This window comes from Dacryopinax primogenitus (genome assembly GCF_000292625.1).
Source record: "Dacryopinax primogenitus strain DJM-731 SS1 chromosome Unknown DACRYscaffold_2, whole genome shotgun sequence".
NCBI lineage: Eukaryota > Fungi > Basidiomycota > Dacrymycetes > Dacrymycetales > Dacrymycetaceae > Dacryopinax > Dacryopinax primogenitus.
In genome coordinates, this window is record NW_024467199.1 from 248618 (window position 1) to 261106 (window position 12489).

Below are 12489 nucleotides of genomic sequence, written 5' to 3' on the forward strand. Positions count from 1 at the left end.
TCTCTTCAGACTTGGTCTCTTAGGATCATCCACAGGTACCTATACTGTAGATAGGTCCTAGTCATCAGGTCTACTCCACTTCCATGTTGCCTGCTTAGACTCTTGGCACTCTTAGGTGAGCAAACTTAGTCAGCCTGTGTTGCCCTAACAACCTCCCCAGGGCAGGTATGTATCCAGATGCATAACCACTGTGCTGAGGCTGCCCAGAAGGATAATATAGAGCCAGGGTATAAGTCTACCAACCCTGAGTCACTCATGATGAGCAGCAGCAGACAGGCTGGGGTGGATGTCACCAATAGAGATTGGATGTAGTTCTACAGCACACATTTGGACTGCATTTGCTTCTGCAAATGCTTCTGCTTTGGTAGTCCCCTACAGGGTTGTATGGATGACTATGCAATACTCTGCATCACTTTCATCCCCAGCCGCTTGGTCACTTTGGCCACCAGGAGGAGGTTGGTTATATCTGAGAAAGGGAGGACTAGCTCCAGGTGGGTGATACAAAAGTTATGGATCATTAACATTTGCCTGAGGCTGTCGACCATGATGAACTTGTCAGAGTAGGACATGTTGAGTACCCACTTTCTTTTGTGCTCTGGTTCAATTGCTCAGTCGACATTGATGAGCATGGCTGGGATGGTTGCACTAGGCTTCAGGTTGTTCAGATGAACTGCACTTATATCATATATACCAGTACTAGTACTATTAGTGGCTGGCAGTCAAGAGGGCCAAATGTATGGTGGGTCAGATCAGACAAAACTGTCTGCTCCCATTTGACGCCAATCAATACTCGCCAATACCCATCTATACTGAACTATACCTCCCCATACCTGTATGTACTGCTAGGACTGTGCAGTACCCAATGGTCCACATTGGTACCCATCAGTATTCTGCTGGTATCCTGCACTATCACTCAGTACCCAATGATGCTGCCTGGCTTCTGGAACAACCCTCCATGCTTCTGCAGCTTCCTGCCCCATACCACTCTATATGGCAGAGCCGAGACCCTGAGCAGATACTGCCCCATACTGCCCCATACTGTCCAATACCAACGAATATGGTTGCATACTGACCGGACACTCCAGTATAGGCTGGTATAAACTGGTATGGTGCAGTACACAAAGGTATGTGTCAATGTACCTCCGAAATGGCTCCGTAGTTATGGTTGTGTCCGAAATGCTCAGTCTTACAAATGCGGGGTAAATGGAACCATTTTCGGCGATGAAGAACCGCCGGGCCCTTCTCGGCTCCCGTGTTCTCTTGTTTCTGTTCTTTTCCTCGCAGCCATCACAGCCTACGCCTCGAGCTGGACAACTGCTGCGCGCTGTTATCCTCTTCACCTTTCTTTATTGAATACAGGATGCCGACAATGCCATCATCGGAGCCTTAGGTGGAGTGCATGTGGAACTCTGTTTAATGCGGTGCACTTTTTGACGGGCGCCTAATCAGGTCTCAGGTTCGTGGTATGTACATTGATGCTTGGACTACGGCTCATGGATATGCCCTATCATACATGTGCATCAAACAGAGTAAGGAATAACTACTGAGCTAGTGGTTTCGCTCAGTCCGACACAGTATCCCATCAACCCATTACAAACTCATGGTCCATTACTCCCCCACTTGGATCTCCGTCCCCTGCCCTTCCTCTGTCGGCCGCTCTGGCTCAGCAGCCTTTGGTGGCTCGGGATGATACACCTGCTCATCATGTACTCGTGTGGTGATTCCTGGCTCGAGCTTCTCGAGTGTCTGGAGGAACTTGGCCGGGTCCTCCACTGTGAAGCCGACACGGTGACCGAGCCACGCGTCACGGTACTTGCACACATACGAGTTCTCCACGCTCTTCGATCGCGAGAATACACGGTGGAAGTCGCGTGCCCATCCGACGCCCGTTGCGCCCACGCCCCACGAGGTGACCCCTGACTTGGCCGCGTTCGCTGCAGGCAGGATATAGATGACACGGTCGAGGTCGATCTCCAGCGACGGGTGGATGATCAGCCAGTGCTTGATGAGCAGGGTGCGCTTAGCAGCGCACACCCGTACGTGATAGTCATCGTAATCGTCTACCCCTGCCGTACTGGGGACCTTGCGGAACTTCTCCTCATGCTCGGGCACCGCTGGATCAACCTTGCCCGTCTCGGCAAACTGCTGGTAGATCTCATTGTGCTCCGTCTCGGTGGTGTTTGGTACTTGGATAGATGCCATCGGGAAGTTCGGTAGTAAGTTGTGGTACCTCTGAAGGTATGGTTGTTCAGTAGTAAGGTTGGGTTGTACTGAAGAGACATGCGCGGTTCGCTTCCCAGCCTTTTTTATAGACAATGGGAAGCACAGAGGCCAATTACCGGTCACCGGACCTCCCGTTCATCCGACGAGTCATTAACATTCCGTTTCATGCGGAAACGCTGCTGTAAAGGGCCAAGAACTAGTCACGAGATGACTGGGAGAGGAAGGTGTTCGGGCGGGTGGAAGGGCGCTTGCGGCGGATGGCGGACCCGTGATTGGACCCGGTCAGCCCCGGGGTGTGAAAGTGAGCGGTCTCGATCATTGAAGATTATAACCTCCTATCTTCCAAATTTGCAGGGCAGTATCGGAACTGTGCTTCTGGTGGGCACTGGAAAATGCCGAAAATAATGGTGATTGAGTAATGGTACAATGTTGCTAATGTACAGAGAACATCAAAAGAGGAATGCATAGGCATCAACTACAGAGCTCCCCAGCGACTGTAGGGAAGTTCAGTTAAGCTACTGCACGGCCGTTATCTCACCCACCTCGTCTTGGAGCATCCAGCTCGTATGCCTGGTATCAAATTCTCGAGGACCCGTACAAACTTCTCCGGTCGTTCAACCGTGAATCCCGCACAGTACTCCTCCCCGTCCTCTGCCTTGAACTCGCACACGAAGCTGCGGTCGTACGCCTCGTTATCTGTTAGGGCACGGTCCGCGTCTCGCGCCCAACAGACACCCGTCAGGCCCACTCCCCACGGCTCGACACCACCCTCGGTGACTTCATCCTTTGCAGGGCGAATCCGAATGATGCTGTTGAGGTCGATCACGAGAGTGGGGTGCATGAAAAGCCAATGATGGATCGTGAGTGTACGTCGTGTGGTGCACACATAGATGTGCTGATCGTTATAGTCGCCTGGTTTCGGTGGACCCGCTGGCCCACCTGTCCGGCTTCTGAACCGTAATAACGAGAAGGAGTCGTTCTCCTCCTCGAGAGGCGTCACCTTTCCCGTGCGCTTGTACTCGTCGTACATGCTCCGGTACTTGTGGTCTTCCTCGACTGCAGCTCGGATCGAGTTCATGTACTTCGGGTCGCTACTGAGCGAGTCGATGAAGTTGCGGATGAACGAGAGCCGCAGGCGCGAGCTAACTCGCTTGACCTCGGAATGCGGCGACAACAGCTCCTTGAAGGCTGGCATAGTATCGATATCTTTGCGTGGTTCAATGTTAACGTTTGGTTGCTAGAGCGATGTCGGTGTAACGTTCATTTGGCGAACCCCTTTGCCAACGGAGGTGTGTATATATCTTCTGTTGGTGGCACATTCCAGACTTACGCGAAGGAACAGTAAGGAAAGCTCCCCGCACTCAAGAGAAGCTCCGTCAGGCGCCGAGTGAAGGGGTTCATAACCCTGGCACATGACCTCACACCGCACGGGCTCAGCCGGTTTAACCTGCCTTTTTCAGCTGCTCTGTTTCAGTCAGCGATCCGCCTTCGTTGCAGAATTGGTCTTCCGGACAATAGACCAACCGGCGGCGTACCCACTCCCTGCACATCCCGAAGCCAACACCAATTGAACATTACTCAAGAGAACAAGGTTGGTAAGGAACCCTGACTGGTCGTGTGCCTACTGGTAAGCATGTGAAAATGACGCAAAAATCTTGGCATCTCTATGTTTGGCGTCCTCCCATCCACCGAATCGTCGGTCATAGCGCCGATGAAGTACTGAGTGGTGACCGACGTCCTCATCCTTCTCCGCCTGCATGTACAACCGCATCCAAGAGCGAAAAAAAAATCGATATGCATATGGAGTAGCTCTCTGTTTTTGTGTCTTCCCTCGTCGTGCTTTATACAAATCGCGTTCCGGATCAAAATCGAGTGCAAATCGGATATTCGTAGCAGTCCTCGCGTTCATCATCGTCGTCGTCTCTGGCCTCGGATCTTCCCGACCGGTCTCTTGCTTATGAGATCTCTCCAACTTCTTCGTCCATAGGCACCTTAGTGATCTCGGGCCTGATACCCTGCAGCTCCTTCATGAACCGCTTGGGGTCTTCAACAGTAAACCCAGCGAGGAAGACGTCCCCCCACTCCTGGAACTGGCAGACATAGGAATGCCAGAAATTCCTGCCCGTAGTGGGGAGGCGATCCAAGTCCCTCGCCCACCCGATCCCTGTCTTTCCCACTCCCCAAGCCTCGACTCCACCGCTGGCAACCACGTCCTTTGCCGGTCGGATATAGTCCACTTTGGACAGGTCGATGACCAGCGTCGGATGTGCGATCAGCCAGTGCTTGACAGTAAGCGTTTTGCTCTTCGAACAGAGCGCAACGTGGTTGTCCGTATAGTCTCGTTCCGACGGGGTGCCCGCGAGCCCCCCAGTCCGGAACCTGGAGCGCATGATGCTGAACCACTCGTTCTCGTTCGCCAACGGGTGCACCTTTCCATTGTCAAGGTAGGCATCGTATATCATCCGGTAACGCGCATCGTCGTCCAGTGCGATCTGGACGGGCTCGACAAAGTCCGGGTTGACCAGGATAGACTCGAGATGATGCAGCTTCGGACGGTCGGAGGAGGGCAGTTGCTCATGCTCTGGATGCACGGCGATCGTCTCCGACTCTGAGCCAGACTCATCGTGGGAGACAGACAGCGCTTTCATGAACGGCATGGTGTGTGTTTTGGGTTACGGGGAACGAGGCCCTCGTTCGCAGAGGCTCTATATATGCTTTGGTTAGCGAGGGGGCTACCGTCCGAGGCCATCGGGACTCCAGGGGCAGGCGTGCGGGAGATGCATTGGAAATACATAATTATTTCCCCGCACAGGGCCGCACAGGGCGGCAGTCGCAGGGAGAAAAGGAGGACGACCCGATGGGGATCCGCCGTACTATACATAGTCAGTCCACTAATGTTGGAGTCTTTCCGTGGCCAGCCGCGTCACGTGCCCAAGTCCGAAATAGATGTCTTGGTGTACCCGGTTACCAGAGTGGGCAATGGTCCCCGGTTACATAGGCGTATGATGCCGCCCTCCCCGCCCCCCGCTGACCCGCAGGGTTGACGAGCCGCCTCCCTGAACCATATCCAGACATCCTCCCCACCTTCCCACCTAATCACCATACCACGTGTCCTCGAGCACCTCGACGAATCTGTCTGGGTTCTCGACCGTGAACCCTGCGTACCATTCCCTGCTCTCCCTGCCCTCTCCAGCAGGGGCGCGAAACTTGCATACGTAGCTCCGCTCGTACTCCTTCGTACCCGGATCCGTGCGTCTCACGTCTCTTGCCCAGCTGACGCCTGTTTCTCCCACACCCCAAGCGGTGATCCCGTGTGCAGGAACGACACATTTTGCAGGAAGGATGTAGATGATGTCCTGCAAGCCGACGGTAAGGGTGGGGTGGGCGATGAGCCAGTGCTTGATGATCAGCGTCCGTCCCGCAGCGGAGATCGACACGTTCGTATCAGCATAATCGTGTTTTCCTGAGCGAGAGAAAGCGGGGGAGGAGCCAGCGAGCATGAGAGCAGAAAGACGCTCGCGCTCGAGTAGCAAGGCGTGTACGCGGCCTGTCTCGCTGTATTCGTCGTATATCGGTGCGTATGCCACGTCTTGCTCGAATGCAGCGGCGACGGAGGGGTAGGCGGGTGTGTGCGTGCCCGAGCCTGAGGACGAGGAGCTGGAAGAGGATGGGAAGGGCTTGACGTCCCAAGGGAGAAGGGTGTGTTCGTTAAGTGCGAGGGTATTGAGGTCGTGAGAAAGTGCTTGCAGAGGCGTCATCATCTGAACGCTATTCATTGCTGAGATTGCTCGAAATGAACAAGTTGAAGTTGATGGTTGTCGTCAAGTACAAAGTCGTGTGTGAGACACCTCGTGACGAATTGTTTTTATGTCATTGAGAGTTGTTCACAGACCAAAGCCATGCATAGAAAACGAGGCGCCGTTAGCGTGTTTGCACTGCCTAGTCTCCGCCGTTGCGGGGCCAGGTTGCCCCTTCAACGTATTAGATTACGTATAATTCAGTGGAATGACATCGGCAAGTTCCGTTGAGAGCGTATCAAACACGTTGTCGACGTTGACAGATTGCAATTCGCCGCGCACTGCCGTTTAAGCGATAGAGAAATAAAAGGAAACAAGCACACGTCGTCGCCTGTGAACAAGGACACGAACGTGCGGGTCCATCAACTCGCCTTGGTGACGCGCCCGACATTAACCGCAGAACCATACACATAAAACCCGAATCGCCCCGCTCGGGATTGGATGTGGCAACAATTTAGAAAAAAAATTAGTTATACATTTACAGTACATCGTACACGTATGGTAAACACTGACAACACCACAGAATATTCACGGTCATCCAAGATTAGCTATAGTGGTCAATTTCAAGTGGTATGCTTTTCAGGGATCTTCGTAAATCCCGCCGTATCCTTATCCTTCTTTTCGTGTTCGTGCCTCTCCATCCGGTCCTTCTCCTCGCACTCCCACTGCGTGACCCCAGGAGCCATCCTCTCGAGTGCCGCCGCAAACTCACCCGGATCTTCCACCGTGAATCCAGCTCTCAAGTCCCAGAACGGGTCGATGTACTGCACGACCCAGGAATGATCGTACGCCGGATCACTCACCAGCACACGGTGGAAATCGCGTGCCTAGCCCATCCGATGCGCTGCCAGGCCCCAGCAGGTGACTCCGAGCCCTTTGACCACCAGCGACGCAGGGTGTATCCAGGTGATCGAATCAACTGGCACGACAAGAGTGGGATGGAACATGATCCAGTGCTTGATCGTCAGTGTCCGCTTCGTCCCGCACAGACGGACATGTCGGTCCTCGTAGTCGTCCGAACTGGGTCGGATAGCAGGGTCGTGTGCTTCAGCTTCTGAGATTGCTTCGGCCTCAAGAACGGGAGGGGGTACGACGCCCGTCTCGATTGCGGATGCGTAGAGCGCCTCATGCTGTGGGTTAGTGGGCAGTTGAACTTCGGCTTTGGTTGTGGTTGCCATGATATGCTCTGTGTGGTTGAACTCAAGAAATCAGTCGGTTGAATATCGATTACCGATGGCACGCTCCGACTTATATAGAGACACATCAGCCAAGTCTAGTCATAGGTCAGCAGGCACGGCACGTGATATCCAGCAGGCTGGGCGTCGCCTACGACCCGCATGAGCTTCAACCAGCTGATGAAAACGACACCGGCGACCTCGAACATGAGCCAAGAGGAAGTAGAGAATGAGGTAGGTGAGCACGGCCTTGCGCAGCAGAGATAAAGGGTAAGAACGGTAGCATGGATCCGGTCACGTGAAATTCTAGTAAATATCCAGGGAAAGGAAATGAAATTGTCGGAAGAGTGTACATCTGTGGAAGGTGAGATTGAGTACCTCGACCTGGACGAGGCAATCAGGAGTAGGCTGCCTCAAACACCGCCATCCCAACTATCATCATCATCCACGTCAGTAAGTAGCCATCGATCACAATATCGGTCCAGCAGATATCACGGAGCTAGTCATACTGTAAATGATCACATGACATTCATTCATTCCTTCTCCGCGTATTCATACAAGTCGCCCAATCTCTCATTCATGCGCGTCGTATCATCTCGTATCATGGACGAATCTACACTTGCGCTCATCGTATGATAGGTGCTGATGTTCAAGGGTAGGTATGCCGAGCCGTGATCCCATGAGCGGCCTTCTCGAGTGCAGCGGAGAACTTGAGCGGGTCGTCAACAGAGAAACCCGCCCTCAATCCCAAGCGCTCATCGGTGTACTTGCACACAAAGCTGTGGTCGTATGCCGTTCCCGAGGCGCCCTTCCTGTGCCCGTCCCGTGTCCACCCTACACCCGTCTCCCCAATGCCCCACACCTTGACTCCGAACTCGTTTACCACTACATCTGGCGCAGAGCGCAGGTAGATCACTTTATCGAGATCGATGACGAGAATAGGGTGGGAGATGAGCCAGTGCTTGAGCGTGAGCGTCTTGGCGGTCGTACTTACATGCACGTGTTCATCGTCGTAGTGCCCTGGGGAGGGCTTGAGCGGACCCTCCTGCAGCGACTGCAGGAACTTGGCCTCGTTCTCCATCACTGTGGGGTCGACCTTGCCCTCCGAGCGGAACTCGTCGTACAGGTACTTGTACTCCTCGTCCTCGTCGATCGACATCAGGTTGTCCTCCTCCGAGCCCGGCTTGAGCACGTTGGCCATGTACGCCATGAACTCTGCCGTGACTTCAGGTTTCCGTTGAGCGGGCATCGTTGTTTAGTGTGTATGTCGTGTGAGGTAGTAATGCGGTTGATGCCAACCCCAAGGATAGGCTCGTAAGACTTATATACCCCCTGCCGATGGGTCCGGGCAGGCGGCGAGGCGGACCAACGGCGAGAGACCAGGAGATCAAGGAGAATCGGAGCCAAGCGGTGCATGTGACCAGACCTGCCCACATCGAGCGGATACACGTTCATTCCGTTCCGCACCTCCAGTTGGCTGTCATGAGTCGCACATGACCATTTGAGGTGTTGGTCAATGTTCGAGAACAAGGAGGCGGGACTGGCTTGCGCGGGACTTGGATGCCGTATTGGGTCCGGACCGCCCCGAGCGGCACTGATGCCTGTTCGTCGTGACGCAATCCTCGGAGTCATGTTAGACCGAGCTGACCGGACGTCATTATTTCTTCATAGCGAATACAACGGGGCGCGATCCTGATTATAATTTGTTCTGTCAAGCACATACATTATACAACCAACCCCACATTATGTCTGCCTTTCCACAGTCCAATACGCATCGGCCGCTCCCAGGAGTCATGTCGAAGAAACACTAGTTCGACATTGAGTCACTTCCTATCAAAATGCGAGAGAACGGCCCACAGCTGATCATAGCTTATGGCCAAAATAGTCACAGTATTCGTTTGACCGAGATTCGTCACTATAACATTATGACTGCCGCTATTGTCCGCGAATGGCAGCTGCTTCACGTAGAGCGTGACTAGGTCGTCCGCGACAGGCCGATACGCCGACAGCGGAACCTCAGACTGCCCATCGATTGTCACCCTGAAAGGACCGGCGCTCGGTCCAACAGAGCCCATGATCGTGGTCTGTATGCCTTGGAAGTTGTATTCAAGTTGAGCACCCGTCTAGTCGCTGGTCTTAGATAGCACGAAACCAAGGAGAAAAGGACATATACATACACTGTTGGTCAAATATTGGGTGAAGTTTGCATGATAAAATTCCTGGTACGTTCATTAGACCTGGGAATAACATGTAATGTGGAAACTCACTGAGTAAAGCGTTGTCTCTTCCCACTGTCCTGTTGGACGAATGTTAGGAGCGTTGATGAACGTCGTAATGTCCTTCCTATGACACATCAGCCCACCAGCTTCAAATCACATGAAAACATACAGAGTGCTGTTCTCTTCTGTCGACTTGAAAGCGAAGCCTTCAAAATTGAAGAATTCTCCAGCCGAGTAACTGAGATTGACCTCAATATGATACTGCCCCGCAGGGAGCTGGACGGGTTCAGCAAAACCATTCTTTCCCGAGTCCGTGCCATTGATGAGCAGCGTGTATCCACATCCCTGTTCCTCTGGGCCAAGCAGCTGGAACTCACTCCCGTAAAAATCGAATTGGATGTTGGTTCCCGGAGCTTCTGTGTAGCAGACAGGGATCGGCGGCCAAGTGAACGGTGCGTAAGTGAGCATCCACTCCTCAGTAGGATCGACGCCCACAAAGGGCCAATAGGCAAGCAGCGGCGAATTCGCGCCTACAAGAGCAATGGCAGAAGCCATTTGCCATGTAATATAGTGCTATGACATTCGCGCCACAGCGGGCAGAGACAAGGATTTTATAGTCGATTTGGTTTGGCGGATCCCAACACAGCCAAACATGAGTCACGAGATTCGGCAGGCATGTAGTACGTGCCAAGAAGCTTCAGGATAAGAAAACCGGTTGACACGGAGATCGCTCATGAGGTTTCCCAAGTATGTACCTGCAGTGGTACGACGTCGGGCTGCACTGCCCATATTGCCAGCAGCATTTATATTGAGTAACTGTGTACGACATTGGCTCAGCACGTGAGATCTACCTTGTCGTTGGTCAGTCTAATAACGAAGAATCCAGCAGTTGAATGTTCACAAAGCACGTCCATCGGGCTGACGTCAAAGGCAGGCGCGTGCCTGTTGACGGCGAACGTGGTAAACTGAAAAGTGACTTGTAAACGCGTCCGCTGACAATTCAATTCATACTAGTGTCCTTGACCCCCACGCGACGCGCTGACTGATGCTTCGTACTGCGACCATTTTGCACTCCTCTCGTCTGATTCCTCGCCTTTCAGCGCGCGCGTCCATATCCCTTTATCCCACCATGTCGACATCTTCTCGGCGGAAGAGTGTCAAGTCTGCCGCAGAAGCAACGGTTTCTGTGGGTAATGAGACTGATCCGCCAGCGGTGACAGGGACGAGACCCGCTCCAAGGCGGTCGGTGCGCTCAGCAGCTGAGGTCAAGCGAGAGGTGCAAGAGGACGAGGAGAGCGACGTGACAGAGGAGGAAGAGGATGTTAAACCTGCCAAGAAGAAGCGTGCGACTGCTAAGGGCACGACTGCCAAAGCGAAGCGGGTGAAGGAAGATGATGATGGGGAGGGGACACCGAAGAAGAAGGCGAAGGCGAAGAAGGCGGTTGAAGAGCAAGAGTATAAGCCGAGGGTAGAGAGTGAGATGTGTGTGGGGGCACACGTCTCTGCTGCGGGAGGGGTGGAGAATGCGGTCCTTAATGCTGCTGCTATTGGGTATACCAAGCTTCCCCAACCATGTCAACACCCCTCGCTGACCTCTATGCAGTGCAAACGCCTTTGCCCTCTTCCTCAAATCGCAGCGAAAATGGAGTTCTCCTCCACTCTCCAGCCAGTCTATCTCGCTGTTCAAGTCCCGCTTGCAGAAGTACGGCTACGATCCAGGAATGGTGCTTCCTCATGGCAGTTATCTCATCAACCTTGGAAACCCGGATCAGTCAGCCCACAAGATTATTTCTGGGAGGAAGAAATGCTAATGTGAGGACAGAGAGAAGCGAGAAAAATCGTATGAATGCTTCTTGGACGATCTGCAACGATGTGAGCAGCTTGGGATCAAGTTGTACAACTTTCAGTAAGCTATGAATTTCCGCACGATAATCCTAAGCTTACCAAGCTTACAGCCCTGGGTCAACAGTCGGTGGAGCGCCTCTTGAAGAATGCCTCACCTACGTTGCTGAGAGCATCAATCGAGCACATAAGGCGACCTCCTTCGTCTGTGTTGTCATCGAGAATATGGTATGTTAGCCTGCACCTTGAGAGGAAGATGAGTATTGTTGATGTTGAGCTCTCCAGGCGGGCGCAGGAAACGTCATGGGATGCCGATTTTCGGATCTTGCGGCCATGATTGGGTTGGTGGAAGATAAGTCTAGAATAGGTGTCTGCTTGGATACATGTGAGCCCTTTTCTTTCCCGACATTCTGAACTCGTTCCCTGACCTGGTCGGTAGGTCACCTCTTCGCATCAGTAAGCGGAAAATATGCCCATTTGACCTGCTGGCCTGACAGAGATTCAGGGATACGATATCCGCGATAAGGAAACGTATCAGTGAGTACTGCATTACTTGCAAGAAGACCATGCGCTAATCTTGACAAAGGACGACAAGCAAGTCCCCTGGTTTCTCATTCTGACGACGCTGAATGCGAATGTTTTTACAGTGGAGGAATTCGATCAAGTTGTTGGACTGAACTACCTCAAGGCTTGGCATCTTAACGATTCCAAAACACCATTCAACTCAAAAAAGGACCGACATGAGAATCTAGGGCTGTACGTGCAGCAACGCTCGCTTTCGCTATTGTCCCTAATAGAATTTGAACCAGAGGGTATATTGGATTGCCGACTTTCTTCCATATTTTGACTGATCCGCGTCTTACGCACCTGCCCATGGTGCTTGAAACACCGTCGTTTGAACAGCAAGAAGTTTGGGGCCGAGAGATTGAAGTGCTCTATTCGTTTGAGAAGGACAACAAAGCCGGAACAACCGTCTCCTGGGATAGCAGGAAAGGACAGGTGCAGCAGATTGTCAAATGGGCTGAAGAACAGGGCAAGAAACCTGGAAAATCGGCGCTGAAGCGGAAGAAGGGCGGTGAGGAGGACCATGAATGCGGCAGTGATTAATCCACAATTGATATTTGGACTGTGCTATATCCCTACAATTTCTGCAATGCGTACAACATGAGCTAAATGTACAATTATGGTGGATTAGGAACACAGCCAGTATTTTCGAAGGGTTCCTCAAACGAA

At 52.7% G+C, this 12489-nt stretch overlaps 8 protein-coding genes across 8 annotated transcripts; 1 reads left to right on the forward strand and 7 right to left on the reverse strand.

The window, feature by feature from the left end:
* Positions 1–1445: 1445 nt before the first annotated feature.
* On the reverse strand, positions 1446–2250 carry DACRYDRAFT_19811 (uncharacterized protein). Its single transcript, XM_040771665.1, has one exon. The coding sequence runs from the start codon at positions 2200–2202 to the stop codon at positions 1609–1611; it is 594 nt and encodes a 197-aa protein (XP_040632131.1). The 5' UTR covers positions 2203–2250; the 3' UTR covers positions 1446–1608.
* A 373-nt stretch (positions 2251–2623) lies between these two features.
* DACRYDRAFT_19812 (uncharacterized protein) lies at positions 2624–3475 on the reverse strand. The gene is made up of 2 exons (XM_040771666.1): positions 2766–3475; positions 2624–2717 (listed from the first exon to the last, which is right to left on the reverse strand). The coding sequence occupies exons 1-2, from the start codon at positions 3416–3418 to the stop codon at positions 2699–2701; spliced, it is 672 nt and encodes a 223-aa protein (XP_040632132.1). The 5' UTR covers positions 3419–3475; the 3' UTR covers positions 2624–2698.
* A 299-nt stretch (positions 3476–3774) lies between these two features.
* Positions 3775–4886, reverse strand: DACRYDRAFT_19813 (uncharacterized protein). The gene has a single exon (XM_040771667.1). The coding sequence runs from the start codon at positions 4878–4880 to the stop codon at positions 4179–4181; it is 702 nt and encodes a 233-aa protein (XP_040632133.1). The 5' UTR covers positions 4881–4886; the 3' UTR covers positions 3775–4178.
* Positions 4887–5127: 241 nt separating this feature from the next.
* On the reverse strand, positions 5128–5999 carry DACRYDRAFT_113414 (uncharacterized protein; the record flags this gene model as incomplete). Its single annotated transcript, XM_040769625.1, has 1 exon — positions 5128–5999. One exon carries the CDS (start codon positions 5997–5999, stop codon positions 5316–5318), a length of 684 nt encoding a protein of 227 aa, XP_040632134.1. The 3' UTR covers positions 5128–5315.
* A 595-nt stretch (positions 6000–6594) lies between these two features.
* Positions 6595–7337, reverse strand: DACRYDRAFT_19815 (uncharacterized protein). The gene has a single exon (XM_040771668.1). It carries the CDS (start codon positions 7196–7198, stop codon positions 6848–6850), a length of 351 nt encoding a protein of 116 aa, XP_040632135.1. The 5' UTR covers positions 7199–7337; the 3' UTR covers positions 6595–6847.
* Positions 7338–7722: 385 nt separating this feature from the next.
* Positions 7723–8466, reverse strand: DACRYDRAFT_19816 (uncharacterized protein). Its single transcript, XM_040771669.1, has one exon. The coding sequence runs from the start codon at positions 8442–8444 to the stop codon at positions 7845–7847; it is 600 nt and encodes a 199-aa protein (XP_040632136.1). The 5' UTR covers positions 8445–8466; the 3' UTR covers positions 7723–7844.
* A 462-nt stretch (positions 8467–8928) lies between these two features.
* On the reverse strand, positions 8929–9989 carry DACRYDRAFT_113417 (uncharacterized protein). The gene is made up of 5 exons (XM_040769626.1): positions 9584–9989; positions 9463–9538; positions 9373–9414; positions 9053–9318; positions 8929–9002 (listed from the first exon to the last, which is right to left on the reverse strand). The coding sequence occupies exons 1-5, from the start codon at positions 9967–9969 to the stop codon at positions 8987–8989; spliced, it is 786 nt and encodes a 261-aa protein (XP_040632137.1). The 5' UTR covers positions 9970–9989; the 3' UTR covers positions 8929–8986.
* Positions 9990–10268: 279 nt separating this feature from the next.
* DACRYDRAFT_19818 (AP endonuclease) lies at positions 10269–12413 on the forward strand. The gene is made up of 9 exons (XM_040771670.1): positions 10269–10374; positions 10429–10965; positions 11018–11185; positions 11237–11320; positions 11370–11484; positions 11542–11641; positions 11696–11712; positions 11909–12012; positions 12066–12413. Exons 2-9 carry the CDS (start codon positions 10544–10546, stop codon positions 12361–12363), a joined length of 1308 nt encoding a protein of 435 aa, XP_040632138.1. The 5' UTR covers positions 10269–10374; positions 10429–10543; the 3' UTR covers positions 12364–12413.
* The last annotated feature ends 76 nt before the right edge of the window (positions 12414–12489 follow it).

Coding starts and splice junctions, on each gene's coding strand:
- DACRYDRAFT_19818 (XM_040771670.1), top strand. CDS start 10,544: ATGTCGACATCTTCTCGGCGGAAGAGTGTCAAGTCTGCCGCAGAAGCA. Junction 11,321..11,369: donor ATCAAGTTGTACAACTTTCA/GTAAGCTATGAA, acceptor CCAAGCTTACAG/CCCTGGGTCAACAGTCGGTG. Junction 11,485..11,541: donor GTGTTGTCATCGAGAATATG/GTATGTTAGCCT, acceptor TGAGCTCTCCAG/GCGGGCGCAGGAAACGTCAT.
- DACRYDRAFT_113417 (XM_040769626.1), bottom strand. CDS start 9,969: ATGGCTTCTGCCATTGCTCTTGTAGGCGCGAATTCGCCGCTGCTTGCC. Junction 9,539..9,583: donor ACAGAAGAGAACAGCACTCT/GTATGTTTTCAT, acceptor GATGTGTCATAG/GAAGGACATTACGACGTTCA. Junction 9,415..9,462: donor AAGAGACAACGCTTTACTCA/GTGAGTTTCCAC, acceptor TGAACGTACCAG/GAATTTTATCATGCAAACTT.
- DACRYDRAFT_19816 (XM_040771669.1), bottom strand. CDS start 8,444: ATGCCCGCTCAACGGAAACCTGAAGTCACGGCAGAGTTCATGGCGTAC.
- DACRYDRAFT_19813 (XM_040771667.1), bottom strand. CDS start 4,880: ATGCCGTTCATGAAAGCGCTGTCTGTCTCCCACGATGAGTCTGGCTCA.
- DACRYDRAFT_19815 (XM_040771668.1), bottom strand. CDS start 7,198: ATGGCAACCACAACCAAAGCCGAAGTTCAACTGCCCACTAACCCACAG.
- DACRYDRAFT_19812 (XM_040771666.1), bottom strand. CDS start 3,418: ATGCCAGCCTTCAAGGAGCTGTTGTCGCCGCATTCCGAGGTCAAGCGA.
- DACRYDRAFT_19811 (XM_040771665.1), bottom strand. CDS start 2,202: ATGGCATCTATCCAAGTACCAAACACCACCGAGACGGAGCACAATGAG.